The sequence below is a fragment of the Balaenoptera ricei genome, chromosome 4 (genome assembly GCF_028023285.1).
Source record: "Balaenoptera ricei isolate mBalRic1 chromosome 4, mBalRic1.hap2, whole genome shotgun sequence".
NCBI lineage: Eukaryota > Metazoa > Chordata > Mammalia > Artiodactyla > Balaenopteridae > Balaenoptera > Balaenoptera ricei.
This window is the reverse complement of record NC_082642.1, coordinates 29,821,757-29,839,134: the sequence shown is the minus strand read 5'-3', so window position 1 is coordinate 29,839,134 and position 17,378 is coordinate 29,821,757. Positions and strand designations below refer to the sequence as shown.

The following is a 17,378-nucleotide window of genomic DNA, read 5'->3' as shown; positions in this document are numbered from 1 at the left end:
TGTACCAAGCCTTTAAAAACCTGATATCCCTTGACCCATTAATTCCACTTCCAGGAATCCACCCCAAGGAAGTAAATAGAGCTGCAGACAAAGATTTGTGCATGAAGGTGTTTCATATTCTTGAGACACACTTTCCCTGGAAGGTTTGCAATGGGGAGGGGGGAGCATCTTTACCATTTAACTTGAGCATCTTTTTAAAGTTTTGATACTATGCAGTACTAGGTGCAGGATACCACATTTTCATTAATGTTTAAGATAAAAGATGAGCATTCAAAGAAATCTTGTACTTTGCCCTCAGACCCTCACCCCTCACCTCCTCTGTCTCAAGAGTTACTATGGTGCGAAAGTTAGGGACCTGTTGCTGTGGGGTGAAGTCAGAGCCTTTGTTGGCTTGGTATTCTGTGACATCGATGGTGTGGCCCTTGTAAATTCCAGTCCAGCCTCATTTCTGCGCACTCCTGGCTTCTCATGTCATGTTCCAGAAATGTTTCTAGAAATTTCTTCAATACTCAGGCTGTTGCATACCATCAAGCCTTTGCCCATGATGATCCATCCATCTCTTTACCTGCACTGCCCTGTCCCTTTTTTCACCCATCTGGTGAACTCCTATTCATCCTTCAAAGCCTCCTGCAGATTGGGTCCCCAAATAGGATTTGTTTAGCACGATATTTTGGGGAAAAAATTGAATTTGAATGTTGTCGGTGAGGCATGCACATTCCAGCTCTGCCACACCCCTCACCTCTTCCAGTTGTATCGCAGTCTTACTCCATTTCGTTTATTACAGCCCTGACCTTCTGTGAGAAACGTCTCAGTGTCTCCTTCAGGCAGAAATAATCTATACCTTTCTATACCTTTATATCCATTATTGCGCTTAGCACCCTCTATGAGAAATTTCTGTAATATTTACTTTTTTCAATTATAAAGGTAATATGCATGCTTATTAGATAAATTTTGAAAAATTACACACAAATATTATATAGCTGTCATAATACTGTGTCTAAGAAGTTTAGAATCTTGATTTTTTTATATAACATTATAATATAAGCATTATTGTGCCATGTTAGTATAATATTTTTAAAGTCTGTTTACAATAATTGGCTGAATCTTTTGAGAGTCAGGACTCCTATTTTGTATCCCCCAGAACCTAAGTGTGACGTTGGTTTGAGCCAGTATAGGGACTTAATAAATGTTTGTTGGAGTCTAGGGCTGAAAAATCAATTGGTCTCCATCCCTACCTTCTAGGAGCTCATTCTGGGAGAGGAGACACATATCCACTCAGTATGTAATGTATTCATTCATTCATTCAACAGATACTTATTGATCACCTCCTATATGTCATAACGAATTACTAGCACGTTGTGCTTCTCTCTTCTTGACCAGGAGTCTTTCCTTATTTCGTTTGGGACTGTGAAATCCATTGCATTTCTCTTTTTGCTTGTGCTGCCAGGAAGCTCAGAGCTATGCTTTGTACACATTACCTTCCCTCAACCTAAGGCTCTTTGGTATAATTATCTCCTCAGTCTTCTTTTAAAACTTTTGTGACCTGTGTGTTGTTTTAGAAGCTTTCCAAAACAATTTCTAAGAGTAGATAGATATCACAGATTAATGGGTAAAAAATGAATTTTCAGGATGGAAAGGATGACTTTAAGTTTTTTTTTAAAGTTTTGAAGCATGAATTGAGCCAACCATGGGCGTTTGTGTGGGCACATACATATCCAAGAACTTGATGCTTTGACATGTATCCACTTGACCTTGTACTTAAGAGAATGAACTTGGGCCCAAGCCAGACCTGGCTTTGAACCTGGCTACCCACAACTTGCTTTATGACTTTATTGTCTCTGGGCCTTAGTGTCCTCATCTGAAATGAAGATCATGATACCATGCAGGGTCATTCAAGGGTTAAGCAAAACAATTTACATAAAACGCACAGTGTAGGGCTTGACACACAGTAGCTCTGTGATAGATGGCAGTTAATACTGTTGTTATCATTACATCTAGCACAGGCTAGACCTTATAGAAAGACTGGGCTGTACATTCGTGTAGCTGCTCCAGGCCATTCTCTAGAATGGCCAGTGTTGACCTAAAATGACCTCTTGCTTTAAGTTAGGGTGGGTCATCCGGGGAAGGCTGCCAAGGCTTGCTTCTCCTTTAGAGAGTAGCTCTGTGCTGGTATTTCTTACTAATTCTCAAATGACAGGAGATGATCACTGCAGAAGCCTCGAGATTTTCTGAGGTCATCCACTTGTGGGTTGGTGACTAAGACTCACAGAGCTCTGAGGTCTCCACCTCCTGATTTATTTGTAAAGTGACTTGAGCATTCTTGCCCAGAAAGTCCCCTAAAGCCCATCTTCTGGTTTTGGCCAGCTCTTGCCTGATTTTATTCGGCTATTACTTTCAGTTTGTTTTTCACTTATGACTATTACATTCAATTGCCTGGGGTATTTTTTAGGGAGGGGAGCCTTCACGGGGCACAGAACTCAGTGTGGCCATCCGTCCCCCATCTTGAGGCTCAGGAGTTGAGAAGGTGCCACCTGTGACCTGGACTGGATGGTGGATGGAGAGTCATGGGTCAGCCCAAAGTGATGCCCGTGGGCTGGGTGTGTGGACTGATGTCCTCAGATGTCCCCTCTTGCGGGGCTGCGTGCTTCAGCTTTGGCGTGGTGGTGATTTTCCCCACCTCTGCCCTTCTCTGCCAAAACAATTGTTTCAGAGAGGAAGCTCTTTGGGTCATAAAATGTCATCTGGTAGTTAGTATATGGTTATATAGACGTATTGAGTTATATAGTAGCCTGATGAGCAGGAAGTAGGTGATTCATCAGAAAAAAAAAATAACAAGAAAATAAGCTCTTACCAAAATGAACTTCCTCCTTCAGCCACTCTTTGTTCCAGCTCATTCTTTTAGAACCTTCTTCCAGCTTCTTAGAAAACAATTGCTAATCGGGACTAACACAGTGTTTCAAGGAGAGGCCGTCGCAGCCCTTCATAGCCAAATGCATTATTTTTCCATAGTTTAAAAAAAAATAAGCCCCACACTCTCTGTCCCCAGCTGGGCCAGGGTTGGGGTGTGGGCGCTGCCTTGAGGACCCGGAGCCTTTGCCAGCTCGAGAGACTTCACGTTCAAACAGAAACACCCTCCAAGGCCTCCCTGAGGTATTTCGTTCCCCCTTTGCTGGAACATCCCATTCACTTGTTTCCCTTCATTCTGTTTGCCTCACAGATCCAGGAGGCTGCGAGTCGGGGCCTGAAATTCGTCGGGGTCATACCTCAGTACCACTGCCCTGGGCACTCGGCAGGTGGCAGCCCCCCAGCGGATGCCCGGGATGCGACAGAGCCTGGCAGGTGTGCGGCTACGGAGAACCTGGGGGCTGCCGACGCTCCGGTGGGGACGGACGGAAGCCCAGAGCCCGGCCAGGGCCCGAGAGGGGAGGCGCCCACCGCCCAGCAGCCCGGCTCGCCCTCGGGAGCCGGGGTTGGCACAGAATCCCCTCCACGCGGGGTGAGCGAGACTCTGGATGGACCGGATGGGGACCCGCTGGAAGGGCATGGAGAGCCACTCTCGGGAAGTAAGTATGTCAGCGCTGGGACTCTGACCCGCTGGGAGAGAGGCTGCTAGCTTGTCAGTAATCCCCTTGGCATTTTAGGATAACGAATGGAACTAGAGTGTAGAGAGAGCAGTCCATCAAACAGGAGAAACTGTCAGGCAGTTTTCTGGGCCTCCTGACTGTTTCCTGCCTGAAGCTGTGACTTCCAGGGGTGCGGAGGGGAAGGGCGTGCGGGGCAGGGGGGCAGAACCACGTGACGTTGACTCGTAGTTGCTCCAAATTGTCACGTGTGAAGCAGATTCTAGAACGGGAGGTCGTTTCTCCCGCACGCTCTTGCACTGCCCCTGAATTACCCCGTGTGAACACAGGAAGTGTGAACTTTGCTGGGCACCAGTGCAGAAAGCAGCCTCCACTTTTGGACCCCTTGTTTTGAATATCTGCCTAAAGAAGGAAATCAAGAAAGCCAGCTGAGGACAACTTGTGCAGGAAGCTGGTGATTCAGCTCACGCAGCTGTAAACAGCCAGATTTCAGGGAGTTGTATAGTTGACAGATCAGCACCGTGGAAAGAACGCTGCCAAGGAGAGGCCACCAGTAAGCGACTCCTCTGAATCACATTGTAACGGCCGTCGGAGCATGCCCTTTAGGTTGGGGATTTCAAATAGCAACACAACAAGGATGATAATAGCCAACGTTTATTAATACTTCCTGTGAACCGGGCGCTGGGCCAGCAAGCTTTCCTATGACTACCTCTTCATTTTTCCTATGATGTGGGTGAGCTCTTGCATCATTGCCCATTTTACAGCTGAGTAAACTGAGGTTCAGAGAGTCCATCTGTTGCCCAGGCTGGAAATAGATCTGATGTGTGAGCCCAGGCCGGCTCTCTGCCTGATCTTTCCTGTGTGACACTCAGACAGACGAACTGAGGCCTCTCAGGGCCTCTCTGAGGCCCTCAGTCTACAGGGAGCTAAGTTTCTCTTCATTTCCCCGTGATTCCCTTTCGTCTTCCTTCTCCAGGAAATCTAGCCTCGAGCCATTTCCTGAGAGCCAGGCCCTTGTATGAGCTGCGTGGCCTCTTCTAGCCTTTGGGAGGTGACAAGTGACAAGACTGACAGGAGGTGGCCACAGGTCTTACGAAGCCTTTCTCTTTAGGCCTTCCTGGATCATCTCCCTGGTTAATGTTACTATTTACGTACTAATTCTGGAAGTTAGCCTCTTAGAAATGACGAGGAACCATTTATACTTTGAGAATAGAAAAGAGGGTGAGGGGCTTCCCTGGCGGTCCAGTGGTTAAGATACGGCGCTTCCGCTCCAGGGGGTGCGGGTTCGATCCCTGGTCGGGGAACTGAGATCCCGCAGGCCGCACGGTGCGGCCAGAGAAGAAAAGAGGGTGAAATAGTTTTTCTCATTATGTCAGTAGTTCCTGAAAAGAAAACTGTGAGCTGGTTAGTTCTGGGGCTTGTTTGCAAACTTGACCTTGGAGGGGGAGTTGGCAGCAGCCTCAGTTCTGGGAGAGATTGGGACCGTTTCATGAAAGTCTTGATATGTGCTGAAGTGGAGGCTCATTCGTGGGACTTCTGCTCCCACAGAGTAGCTGAGAGCACGTTTGGATCCCGTGGGTGCCTCCCAAGGAACATCCCAGTCTTATTTCAGAATCCCCCATTTCTACATGGCTGTTGGGCTGAATCCCGAGAAGGAGGACCGGCCTCCTCGGAGCCCCTCTGTACCATCTCAGGCCCTGGGAGGGTGAGGGATCAGGGCATCACAGGCCCCAGGAGAGAGGGCAGGGAGCACAGGGGTTAAGAACCAGACCTCTTGAGCAAGATATCCTCCTGTGCCTCAGCTCCTTACCCTGTAAAATAGGGATTAAAAAAAAATAGTTTCTTGTAGAAAGGTGAAAGGAGAGATGCATTTAAAGCACTCCTAAGCGGCGGTTCTTATGACTGGGGTACAGGCTCTGTCGTCCTGACCATGACCCCATCTCTGCGCAGAACCCTGCCTTGGAGAAAGGGGGCTCTTGATACTGAGGGTCCCGTCAGGAGTTTTCAGATATTCCTTGTTCCAGCATCCACTTTTCTGCAAGATTCCTTCCAGACTTCGTGCCTCCTGGGGTTGAGTTAACTGGGGAGACTTGTCCTGGGACCCTCCGCCCCAGGTCCCTCCTGCTGTCCTGTGACTGTTCCGTCCCTCACTCAGACACTCCCCCACCATCGCTGGGCACACAGAGACCACCCTTCCCCGACCCCATGATACCCCAAGTGTCTTGGCCTGCATCTCACTTGCTCAAGTCCCTGTTCTCTATGAGAAAATCAGTGCCTGCTGAGGAATAGCAGGTTAGGGTGTGTCTGGAAGTGGTCAGCCCAACAATGCATGAGAACTCCAGCTGTGAGGGGCTTATGGTACCACCCACCCCCCCAGTCTTGCTCGGTAGGCAGCTGTGTGTGTCTGTCGTCTGCTCGTGTGCCTGGCACTGATCTCTCTGCGCAGGAGGCCACAGGTCTCACTGTTACCCTTTATTTCTCTTTTGGTGGAATAAATGAATCTTTGGATCTTTTTCATCAGTCAGTGAACACACAGGGGTTACGCGTGCACAGGCGTGGCCTTGCAGGGGACGGACAGACAAGTCATCATGGTGACAGCCCCCTGAGTGAACTGTTCTGAGCTCTTCCTATGTGTCTTGACTGAGCTTCACAACAGCTTTGTGACAGAAGATGCTATTATTACACCCGTATCACAGATAAGGACAGTCGCCCGCGTGCCCTCATAGAGTTAAATGTTATCTCCTAGTCTGAGCATTAGTTGAGCATAGTTTCAGCCTCCCAGAAGGCCGGCCGGCTGTCCAGGGACCCTGTCCCCATTCACGGCCCTCACCTGACCCCAGCTTCTCTCCTAATCGTTTTCCGGGGAAGTCTTTCCTTTCCTTCCCTGGGAAGTCCATGCACCATCACCCACCCCGTCCCCAACGCCCCCTCCCCGCTGCTCACTCAGCTTTCACCTCCCTTTCTCTCAGGGCCCCCTAAGGAGGGTGAAGTGTTTTTACTCCTCTTTCTGCCAGGTGGGCTTAAATAGGCAATCACAGCAAGACAATTAAAAAAAGATCCAGAGGGAGCCTCCCTCCTTGCCCCTCCCTTTTCCTCCTTTAATTTGTTTCCTTTATAGGAGCCTGGGGGAGCCGGTCAGGCAGAGGCTGCTCAGGGCTGCCAGGGAGCTCTCGTCTGGAAACAGGGCAGGCAGCCCCTCCTGCTCCCCGCGGGCGGCGGGGACCGCTCTGGTCCAGGGGTTCTGCTCCCCATGCCCACCCGGCTTTCTTCCTGCTCGTCCTGGGGAATTTCCTGTAGGTTTGATGTCAGGCCGTGCAGACACCACCTGAGCCTTGCTGCAGGCTGCTTCCCTTCTCACATCTAGCTTGCCCCGGCCTCCTGGTGAAACACAGAGCACCTGGGAAGAACGGGACCGCGTTGCCATGCCACGTTCTCCATGCATTTCTGTGCTGGGGGGGCAGCTTCCTTCATTCACCGCAAACAGGCCAGTGAGGAAGGCCAGTGCACGGCAAGGTTAGGGAGGTGTCGCAGGACGGACCCCTGGCACTTCTCTCCCGGCCTCCAGCATTCCCATCTTGTCTCTGTCGCTGAAACTTGAGCAGGAGAAACAAGGAGGCCACACAGGTTCACGCAAAGTCAACTTGTTCTCACTGGCACAGAAATAATAATGCAAAATCTTCCAAGAGTTACCCTTCCTCCCTGCACCTACTCACTTAAAATGCCTACAGATGCAGCCAGGAACCTGAGCCAGGAATTGCAGTGTCCTTTTCTGGAGGGGGATTCTATTCAGCAGGCCTCCTTGGCAGGCAGCTTCTTCTGGGGGGATACTCCATGGGCCTTGTCCTCCCCTCCCGGAGCCCCCAGAATAGTTCTACCCTGTGGTTCTGTCCCCCACCCCCAAGCTGCCACCATCTTCCTGGCCTTTCACTCAGTCCATTAACAAATAGCTATTGAACACCTCCCTGGGCCACAAACACACACACACACGCACACACACACGTACACACACACATTACACACACACGCGCGCGCGCACGCACACACACACACACACACACATCGTCATTGTCAGCTCCCGCTCTCCGCGTGCCGATGAAATTAGCCTCTTGTTAGATTTGGGAAACAGCCCAGCACTGGGGGTTTGGAAGAGTCTTGGCTTTGCCACTTACCAGCTTGTGATTCTGGGGGATCCACTTGAGGCTTCTGGGCATAGAAGGGACACCGTTCACCTGTGGAGGTTGGAGTCATGTGGGATGATGGCGGTGGTGATGGCCCTCGTTAATACATTCCCGTCCTGTGGGCCGCTGACATCCTTACAGGTGGGCCCCATGGATTGCTGTGCAGGCAGCGGGGCCCACACTTTGCCTGGCAAGCAGGCCTCCTCCCAGATGCAGGGATCTGGCTGGGCCTGAGGCCCTTCTGCCCTCTCTTCCTCCAGAGACAGCCACAGCCTCGCCTTCGCAATGACACCTTTCACCTTAGCTCCCCTGCCGTGACCTCAGCAGACCCGAGGTCCCACCCAGCCCGGCTCCCAGGCCAAGTCTGACGCCCACTTGTCCCATCCAACCCAGCCAACTTGCCAGCCTCCTTCTCCCACTCTGGCCCTGGGAGCCCCATGCTTTCAGCCAGACTCTGAACCCTTTCTTTCCTGCAGCCTGGAGGTCCCCTGGGATGCCAGGACCCACCTGCTACCTGCAAGTTACCACCTCTCTGGGGCCGCAGCTGCAGACAGACTGCAGGCTTCCGTCCCGTGCCTAAGTCCCTACTGCCTGGCACCTGCCTCAGAACCGGGCATCTGCCTTCTTCCTCCTTGTTCCCGAGGAGCTTGGCAAGGCCTGAGTGGACCTGGCTGGCAGGCCGTCAGCGCCCAGCTGGCCCCAGCTCCAGGCCCACGTCCCCTCCTCCCCCTCCCCACCTAGCTCCTTGCCCTTGTCTGGCTCAGGTCAATCCAGCAGACACAGGTATGGCACCTGCCATGTTTTCTGGACTACCACATTTTCTGGATACAAAGGATCTAAATAACACAAGACAGCACCCCCCCCCCCCCCCGCCCACGTCAGGGGAACACAGCAAGACGAGACAGAAATAGAAGTGCAAGACAGAACAGTCTCGAAGCTCCTTGGGTGCCCTGCCAGGCCAGTCCTGCGGCCATTCTCAGAACATTCTCAGAAACAATGCCTTCCCCCTCCTTTGGGACTTTCTGTCCCATGTCTGGAAAAATCTTCCAGCTGGGGTCATGGCAGAGTCACAGAGCAGCTGAGAAAATGTAAACAAACTTGGTCTTCTTTTTGGAATCCCTGGTGACTGCTCCTGTGAGGATATGTATTGGAGAGTCGGAATATTAAAACATCAAAGGGCATCGTTTGGGGACAGTTTTTCTTGGCTGGTTTCCAGGTGAGTAGAAAGAGGATTGCGGCCAAGGAGGCAGCGGGACAGAGGAGTTTACTGAAGGCTTGGGCATCTGGAAGCAGGTTTCTTCCAATACTTCATCGCTGCTCATGCTCTGGAGGCTCTCGATTCCAACAGCCTTTCCTTTTCCTTCCTGAAAAATTTATTTCTGGCCCTGGCTTTGGCCCTCCTCCCTGTCAGCACCCCACCATCCACCTTCGTCTCCCCGCTCTGTCTCCCCCTGCCCTGCCCCCAAGCCTGCTCCTTCTCCTTCTGCCTTCCCTTTTTCTGTTTCATCACGCGTGTGGGAAAGTTGTGGTTTTGTCTTGCCATGTGACTGGAGATCCTCCTGTGTGATCAAGTGTTGTCATGTATTTTTGGACTTGGGCCACTTCTGAGTTCCCCACTCATCCTCCCGTGCAGAGGCTGTGATTTCTTTTTCTTTCTGTTGATAATTTGTATGCATTTGTGCTTGACCGTAGCAGACCATGGGGACTGGTGCTCTGGCCCACCTTGGGGTCACCTGAGGACAGCTTTCCTAGCCTCTGCCTGCAGCTGTTCTCTGGAATGGGCAGATGTCCCAGGGAATTAATGCCTCAGGAGTGGCCTCCATCCCTGAGGACAAATGCCCGGCTTCCTGGCCCCTCATAGAGCAATGTGGGGTGTGCGTATATGGTGTCTCAGGTCCCCAGGTGCCGTGACAGTCCCGCTCATCAATGCAGCCTTCCTTGGCTTTCAGCTCTTCTCTGTTTCTCGTCCCTGCTCTCTCGTTCTGTTTCCTGGGATTACTTCCCAAATGAACGACTTGCACCCAAAAGCTTACAGGGTCTGCTTTTGGAGAAATTGAAATGAAGTCAAGGACTCGCTAAAGCATGACTTACCTACCCTCTTGCCTTTAGTAGCTGCAGGTCTTATTTGAACCACTGGCACCTTGGACTGGAAAACGCCCAATCACTTCCTGTCCCACCCCCCAGCTCTAATCCGTTGCTTGATTTCCCTCCTTCACAAACCTTCTGTGCTGTCTGCATGACTCCATTCCTAAAGTGTGTATCTGAAAGTCACGAAATAGTCTAGGGGTTGCTAGCTCCATATACCAAGACCTAATTTCTCCTGCGAAAGCACTTACTGGCTGGATTGTAGATGGCTTCCTGAGTCAGGTAAGCGGACCCAGAAAGGTAATTTGGGCTGGGGACGATGAACAGGCCAGCGATGGTTGTTGAAGACCCAGGTGGCCGTTTGTGAAGATGGGGACCCCTCCTTCCTAATTGGCTCTACCCCATGGATAGCTTGAAATGGCCTCCCTGTCGGCTTCATCATTGCTGACGACAAAGTCTGTGGCCCAGCATTGCTCCCGGGAGGTCTCTGCTGGTGCTTGCTCAGATGGGGCTGTGGAAAGCCTTCCTTTGTCCCAGAATACAGTCGCCCTGTGAGATAATTTGAGGTGCTACGTGGATGGACGTTTTTGGTGCGAACGTGCCTCATCATTCGCTCCTGTTTACAGCAAATGGTAGTGGTTTCCCTTATGGTCGTGAAGCAGAGTTTCCTGTTTAAGTGCACTTATTTAGATAAAGCAGAGTGAGTCCATTTTAAAAAGTAATGTATTCGGATACGGGAAGAATTGTGAAATACTGAAATATGGGATGCAGTGTCCCAGAATGTGAGTCTAGGCGAGGTATCTCCTGCAGGGAGCGTGGATGTCCTTTGTCCTTTTTGCTAATGTCAACCATTGTTTGTGACCTTTAAAATATTTCTGTGGAAGAAGGGTGGGGATTTTCTTATTATCCAATTAGATATTTTTGGAAACCAAAGCATATTCCTGACTAGCCCGTGTAAGCAAAGCTTTTTAAGCTGGGTGAACTCTGATTGCTTGACTAAATGAGTAACACCAAAATAGACCTCCAGACTTCGATTGAAATTCCAGGTATTTGCTTCCGGAAGCTGACACTGCTCACTCCCGGCCAGTAGCGTGTGTGGCAGGAGGGCGAGGGTCAGCTGCCGGGTGTAGTGAGTATTGATTTTTAAAGAACTGAGCTATAAATGAAGGCACGGGAAGCAGCGCCTCACTCTCAGGGCCTGCTTGGCTATTTGAGCGACCTACCACTCCAGGCAGGAACCTGCACTTACTGGAACATATTTATTTTTACATATCAATGATGTACTTTTGATGTACTTGATTAAGTGTTATGAGTCTGGCCCCAGGAAACACCACTGCAGTTTATAAATAGTCAGTTCAGGGATGAACAAGCTTCCAGGAATTACAGCAGTATTTTTGTCTTGATGTGCCTCTGTGCATTTACTTTTTTTTTTAAGACCAGCTCTCGCCCCAAAATATGTCTGCTTTTTCTTCTAAAACACACCTTTGTATGAATTTCTAGAACTGTCTACTATGTCCTTCTCTCAAACACCTAACCGTACAAATGAATCCCAGTTATTCATCATATGCCAGATTCAAAACCTAAGTCCTGTCGACTAAAAAATGCACAACGTGAGAGTTGCTAGTTAGTTTTATTTGGGGCAAAATGAGGACTCTAGCCTGGGAGACAGCGTCTCAGATAGCTCTGGAAACTGCTCCAGACAGGTGGGGAGAAGGGCAGTGTTACACATGATGTTAGTGAAGGGGGGACGTGCACTGGAGCACACATGTTGGCAGAAGGTGGCTGCCAGTCACGAGGAACGGGTGTCACTGTTAATGATTTCAGTGCTTTTCTAGATACAAGGAGATGCAAGAATTGGGCTCATAATGTCTTCTCCTGAAAATATCTGACTATCTAAGGGCTTGATCTGCCAGTTTTTCTCAGAGCACAGAGGACCTCCTTCCTGATCTCCACCCTGAACGCCTCTCAGGGTGCGTTGAGGTCGGTGGCTGCAGTGGCTAGTGACCTCATCCTTGTAGAGGCAGATGGCAAGTGCCACCTTTTTTGTTGGCAGTCACCTTAGGACTCAACCTTTGAGGTCCATGTCACTTTTAAGGCACCCTAACTTACTGCTTAGAATTGGTTTTTTTTTTTTTTTTTAAATTAAAAGAAATTTTTTTTGGCCGCACCACGTGTCACGTGGGATCGTAGTTCCCCGGCCAGGGGTCAAACCCGCGCCCCCTGCAGTGGAAGCACGGAGTCTTAACCACTGGACCACCAGGGAAGTCCCTGGATTCAGGTTTTATTATTAGGTAACAGTGCCACCTAACAGAACTTTGGCCTTTGATAGCGTTTCTTCAGGCTCCTGAGAGATCCCGTCAGGCCCAGTGAGGCAGTATGTCACCGTTTGACCTCTTCTCTCCCTACTCTCTTTACAAATCCCAACAGAAATGGAGATTTTCGCCCTTTTCAACAAACCGAAGAGCCATCAGAAGTGCCGGCAATACTATCCTGTCACCATTCCCCTCCGGGTCTCCAGGAACGGCCAGACGGTGAGCAGTTTGGATGCCAACTGGCTGGAGCACATGAGCGACCACTTCCGGAAGGGCGGCGTCCTGGTCAACTCGGTCTTCTCCCTCGGCTTGGTCAACGGTAGGGAAGGCACAGCCCACCCCTAGGGGGGCCCTTCTGAACCCTGCTGCCTACTCTCGTCCTCTCAGCCCGTCTTCAGAGCCTGCCCTGTTCAGAAAGCTCTGCGGCGGATCAACATGCTGCGTGTGATTTCTGAGTAACACATCTGGAAGAATCTTCCATAAAGCTCACCACCCATGTTCTCCCAACCCCTGCAGGAGTCAGCCAGGTCTATTCTAACATGACAGAGAAGGGGGAGCAATTCTGTTTCATTGATGGTGGCCTCGATCTAGGTTGCTTTTAAAAACTTTTAAAAAGATTTTCCCCAGGGTTTGTTAATTACCCCCTAGGATCATGCCACTCCAAAAGTGCAAATTGTTTGTAGACACCATTACAGTTTGAAGTAACAATAGCAGCACCTTGGAATTAACTGCAGAGAAGTGAATTGGTTTCTGTAAGCTCCCTGGGGATACACACTGCTCCTGGGTCTCTCGGCACCCAGTGACCCTGTCAGTAATGGGTTCTCTCTGGGGGGTTGCTGCATGGGTAGCACTATTAGTGTCAGCTTTTCTAAGGCAGAAAGTTTGCCCGAAGTGGGGACACGTGTCACAGGCAAAGAAAGGGTTTTCAAGTTAACACAAAGGCAAGTTGGGTTGCTAGGGGCGTCGAAACCGGGAGACAATGTGGGGAGTAGGGCCAACCTGCCAGCATGTGTGGACGCTGAGGGCTGCCAGTCAGCAAGATCCCGAAGTAAGTGAACCGTAAAGTAACACCAAATCCGATGATCCCAGCAAAACATGGCAGGGGGCACTGACAGCCCTGCGTCTTGGTCGTTGAGCAGTTTTCTCTCTAAAAATTAGCAGAGTCAGGAACAGAGTTTGGATGCTATATGACTTGTGACCCTTGACATGCTAGCAAACATCCTTGGAAGAGACATCAGTCTTCATTCTGAATGTACATACATGAAATCATCCAAAACCTTAGAACATTGTACAGTACAAGTCCCTTGTCCCTATCTTAGTAGCGATATCTAATGTTAATATGTTCATATAGTAGCAGCAGGCATTGTACGGTATCGTGGGTCACGACTATTTGTGGATGGGTGAAGGACATAAGAAAGGTGATGGGCGGTCTGGTAGAACTCGCTGTGTCGATGGGGCTGTTCTGTATGTGTGCCGTCTAGTATGGTAGCCACCAGCCATCGGTGGCCACTGACCACTGGAGATGTGGTAAGTACGACTGAGGAGCTTAATTTTTATTTTATTTAATTTTCATTAATTTAAATATCAATAGCCACATGCGGCTCATAGCTAGTGTGTTGGACAGTGCAGTTCTAGAGTATATTTTCATTAATACAACTAAGGAAGAGTCAGTTCCATTCCCTGGCGTCAAGGTCAGTAAACTCCCCCTGCTCCAGGAGGCCTTCCCTGGGTGCCTGCAGAGTTCCTGGAAGCCAGGGGTCGTCCCGGACTATTGAAGATGCACCATCCAGCACCAGGGTGTGTGCTAGGGGCAGATGTTTACAGCCCTCGTCATTAGCATTGGGGGGGGGGGCCAGGGAGGAACCCTTCGCCCCCTGCTTCCTGCAGGGACACCCTGTCGCCCGTCTTCAGCTGTGGCAACAGCAGCTCCTTTTATCTCCTCTTGGGCCCAGAGGGGCTCCCTGTGACTGCATATCTCCCTGGGAAACTGATGTTAGTTGCACTAACATCTTAAAGACAGGTAGGGAGGCGCTGGACATGGCAGCCACCGAGCCAGCCACGGGTCACGTCCCCACCTTGGGAGAACTGGGGTTTCAAAGGGGAAGTTTTCTCTCTTGCCTGCGCGTGTCAGAGGCGAGCTGAGCCCCAAGGGAGGACACCTTGAACTTGAAAGTTCACGCTGCCATTCGTTGTCTGTCTAGCCATTCTGCCTTTGGCCACCAAGGCTCTGTTACCACCTCCACTCCTCCCCCAACCCCGTTCTCCAACCTTGAGTCCAAAAACACAGATAATGTATACAGTCTTGCTTCAGATTTGACTAGAGTGTTGGAAATGCTGTTATAGCCTCCCTTGGCTTTAAGCTGCATGAAATCCAGCCTTCCTGCCTTGAAGACAGAACATGAAATTTTCCCTGGCAAGTGCAGCCGAGCAGCCTGCGCTGAGCCTGTGACGTCCCCGCAGCAGGCCTGCCCACACGTCGGGCTCTACCGTAGCTGTACATCCCTGTCCCGGTGACGGCTGCAAAATTCTCAGAACAAAATGCATCTGAACCCACTCAAAATTCAAATGCGATTTCACCCTGACGTTTCTGATAAAAGGGAGCGTGTGACCTGGGAGAAGGGCTTACTGGGTTAACGCGTTTCTGCTCTAGGAAAGCCCAGGCTTTCCGTTGGCCAGGGAGAAAACATGCATATGTTCTTTTCCCAGAATTTAAAAAAGGAAAAAAAAAAAGCAAGCTAATCATCAGTATAAAAAGAACCTATTTCTAGTAGGATAATTAGTGTCCTTCCAAATAAACCTGGCAGAGCTAGGAGCACATCTTTAAGCTGTTTGACATCTGGAAAAGCATCAGTCTTCTTAACTAGACATTTGTGCTTCTGAATATTTTCCACAGGGTCATAAAATGCATGAGAACTTTGTCGCATAAACAAGGTGATGTTTAGCCCGAAGAATCCAGTTAAGACTCCATCTTATGTTTCCGAGTCTTTACCTCCCAGGACATGGAAAGGCTTGTACCATCCTCGAGTTGGGCTTCTTTCTGCTTGTGGCCTCCTGGGCTTCTTTCCTGAGAATGCCCAGGTGTCCTGGGCTGGGCAGGCTGCGGCCTTGGGGTCTGGTAAACTTCAGGCATAGGTGAAAGGGCAGCAGAATGATGGTAACACGCCCCTAGCGGCTCCTGTGTGCTGGTCCTCGGCCAAGCAGCTCACACAGCAACTCATCTGATCCCCAAGGCTGAGTGAGGTGGGTTCTGTCGTTACGTCTGTGGAGACCGAGACACAGAGCACTGAAGTCATTGCCACGGTGCCCAGCTGCTAAGTAGCAAGAAAGCGGGTGGAAGAAAGAAGGGTGTGCGTGGGGAAAAGGGACTCGAGGAGAGAAAAGAGGTGGCCTCCTGGCAAGAGGTTGAGGCCCCCGGCTGGGCCCCTGGGGAGGGGAGAGCTGAAAGTCACCCTTAGGGAAGTAGCAGGACCTGGTGGCAGCCAGCAGCGTGGACGAGCCCAGGGGATGCTCAGACAGCAGGACGGATGGACGCACGGAAACACTGCAGCCAGTGAGACAAAGGCCAGAACCTACGCTTCCCAAGGGTGGGAAAGGCCGGGCAGGGAGACCCTCTGCTGAGCTGGTTGCTCGAGCACTCGGGTGGGTGCCAGGAGTCTGGGGTAAGGGCGAGGCGGAGCTGGCTGCCCACCTTCTGAAGCTTGTTTTCCCACCAAGGGCTTCCAGGCCGGCAGGGTCCCTGCTGCCATCACTGGCCACCGCCAGCTGTCCTTGCCCTGCTCTCACCCCACTTGTCCCCCTGGCCCCGTCCTTGTTCTGCATCCCTCTTGGTCTGCCCTTTGCCCTCCCCTCCTTTCCCCACCTTGCTCTGCCCTTGGCCTTGCCCTTGGCCCTGTCCTAGCCCTCCCCGTCCCTCTCCCTGCCCCCTGGCCCTCACCCTCCCCTCGCCCCACCCTCACCCTCTCCTAGCCGGGCAGTCTTTCCGCCTCTGGCAGCATCATCTCTATTCAGCCCATGTTCACAGGTCTTCCATTGTTTCCGAAATGTCCTTTGCAGCAAGTAGTGCAAACCAGAATCCAGTCCAGCAACAGGCACTGCATACAATGACCACGTCCTTACTGCTCCTTTACCTGGAAGAGTCGTTCTTCATGACCCTGACTGCTTGAAATAAACCTAGCCTCTTAGAATGCCCTGCATTCTGGATTTGTCCGGCCAGGGCCTCCTAATGTTATCTTATTTCTCCAGCCTCTGTTTCCTATAAACTGGAATTTAGTTCTAAGGCCTCGATAAATTAAGCCCTTCGGTCTAGGATACATTCCAGATGCTATTGTGTTTGACGAGCTGTGTCACATCAGGAGACACATTGTACCTAGAAGTCCCTCCTTTCCTACCTCTTTAAAGATTAGCTTTTCCTTAAGACTCTCTCTGATGCCCCAGCTTCACGTCAATCCAAATAACATTTGGTATTTAGACCGCATTTTTGATGCCTGGCATAAACCAGATTACCTTGTATTTGCAAAATACATAGGTAAAAAACATGTACGTATTTTAAATAGAATACACGTAGGGACACATATTTTAGGCAGACGTGTTTGCAGGCCCCCGGGCAGGGCCTGCTTCCTATGCTTCTTAGTGTCCCAGTGTGGACGTCCACCGTGCACTGTATACAGGAGGCGACCAATAAAGGTTTCCGGACGCCGCTCAGTAATGCGTAGTGCTGGGGGGAGCTGCTGTTGGGGTGTGCGTCACCAGGCCCCTGCAGACTGGGGGAGCAAGGGAGGATGAGATTGCAGGAAGTTCACGGCCACTCCCTTGTCTGACCGCAGGCTCCAGGCATGTTGGCCTAGTGGTTGCAGGCGTAGCTTCTATTTCAGAGGAGCCGCTGAATAGCATAAGGGGTAAATTTCACTTACACCATGAAATGCATTTTCTCTTCTCTCCATGGCACATCTTTTAAGTAAATTTTTTCCTGCAGTACAGCCCACGTACAGAAACCAAGACAGAGCCTAAGGGTCCAGCTCAGTGGGTTTTCACAAGGCGAGCACACCGGTGTAACCAGCACCAGATCAAGAAACAGCATCCCGGCTCCATCAGAGTCCCACTCACGGCCTCACAATGCCTCTCCCCCGGGGCGGCCGCAGTCCTGACTGGAAGCGTCACAGGTGGGGCGTGAGCTTTATGTGGGTGGAGTCTGCCCTTGTGTTTGGCTTCTCTTTGTGAGATTC

The 17,378-nt window shown here is 50.7% G+C and overlaps 1 protein-coding gene and 1 long non-coding RNA gene across 3 annotated transcripts in view; one reads left to right on the top strand and one right to left on the bottom strand.

Moving 5' to 3' along the window:
* Nucleotides 1-17,378, top strand: part of RFTN1 (raftlin, lipid raft linker 1) — a 206,540-nt gene that overhangs the window by 138,869 nt on the left and 50,293 nt on the right. For both annotated transcript variants that reach the window (XM_059920383.1, XM_059920384.1), the window contains exons 5-6: nt 3,218-3,563; nt 12,272-12,475. In XM_059920383.1, the coding sequence (XP_059776366.1) occupies nt 3,218-3,563; nt 12,272-12,475 (550 nt within the window). The remainder of the gene's footprint in view (nt 1-3,217; nt 3,564-12,271; nt 12,476-17,378) is intronic.
* LOC132364594 (uncharacterized) lies at nt 6,588-8,340 on the bottom strand. Its single transcript, XR_009502846.1, has 3 exons — nt 8,267-8,340; nt 7,751-7,810; nt 6,588-7,174 (listed from the first exon to the last, which is right to left on the bottom strand). It is a non-coding gene; the product is annotated as an uncharacterized LOC132364594 (long non-coding RNA).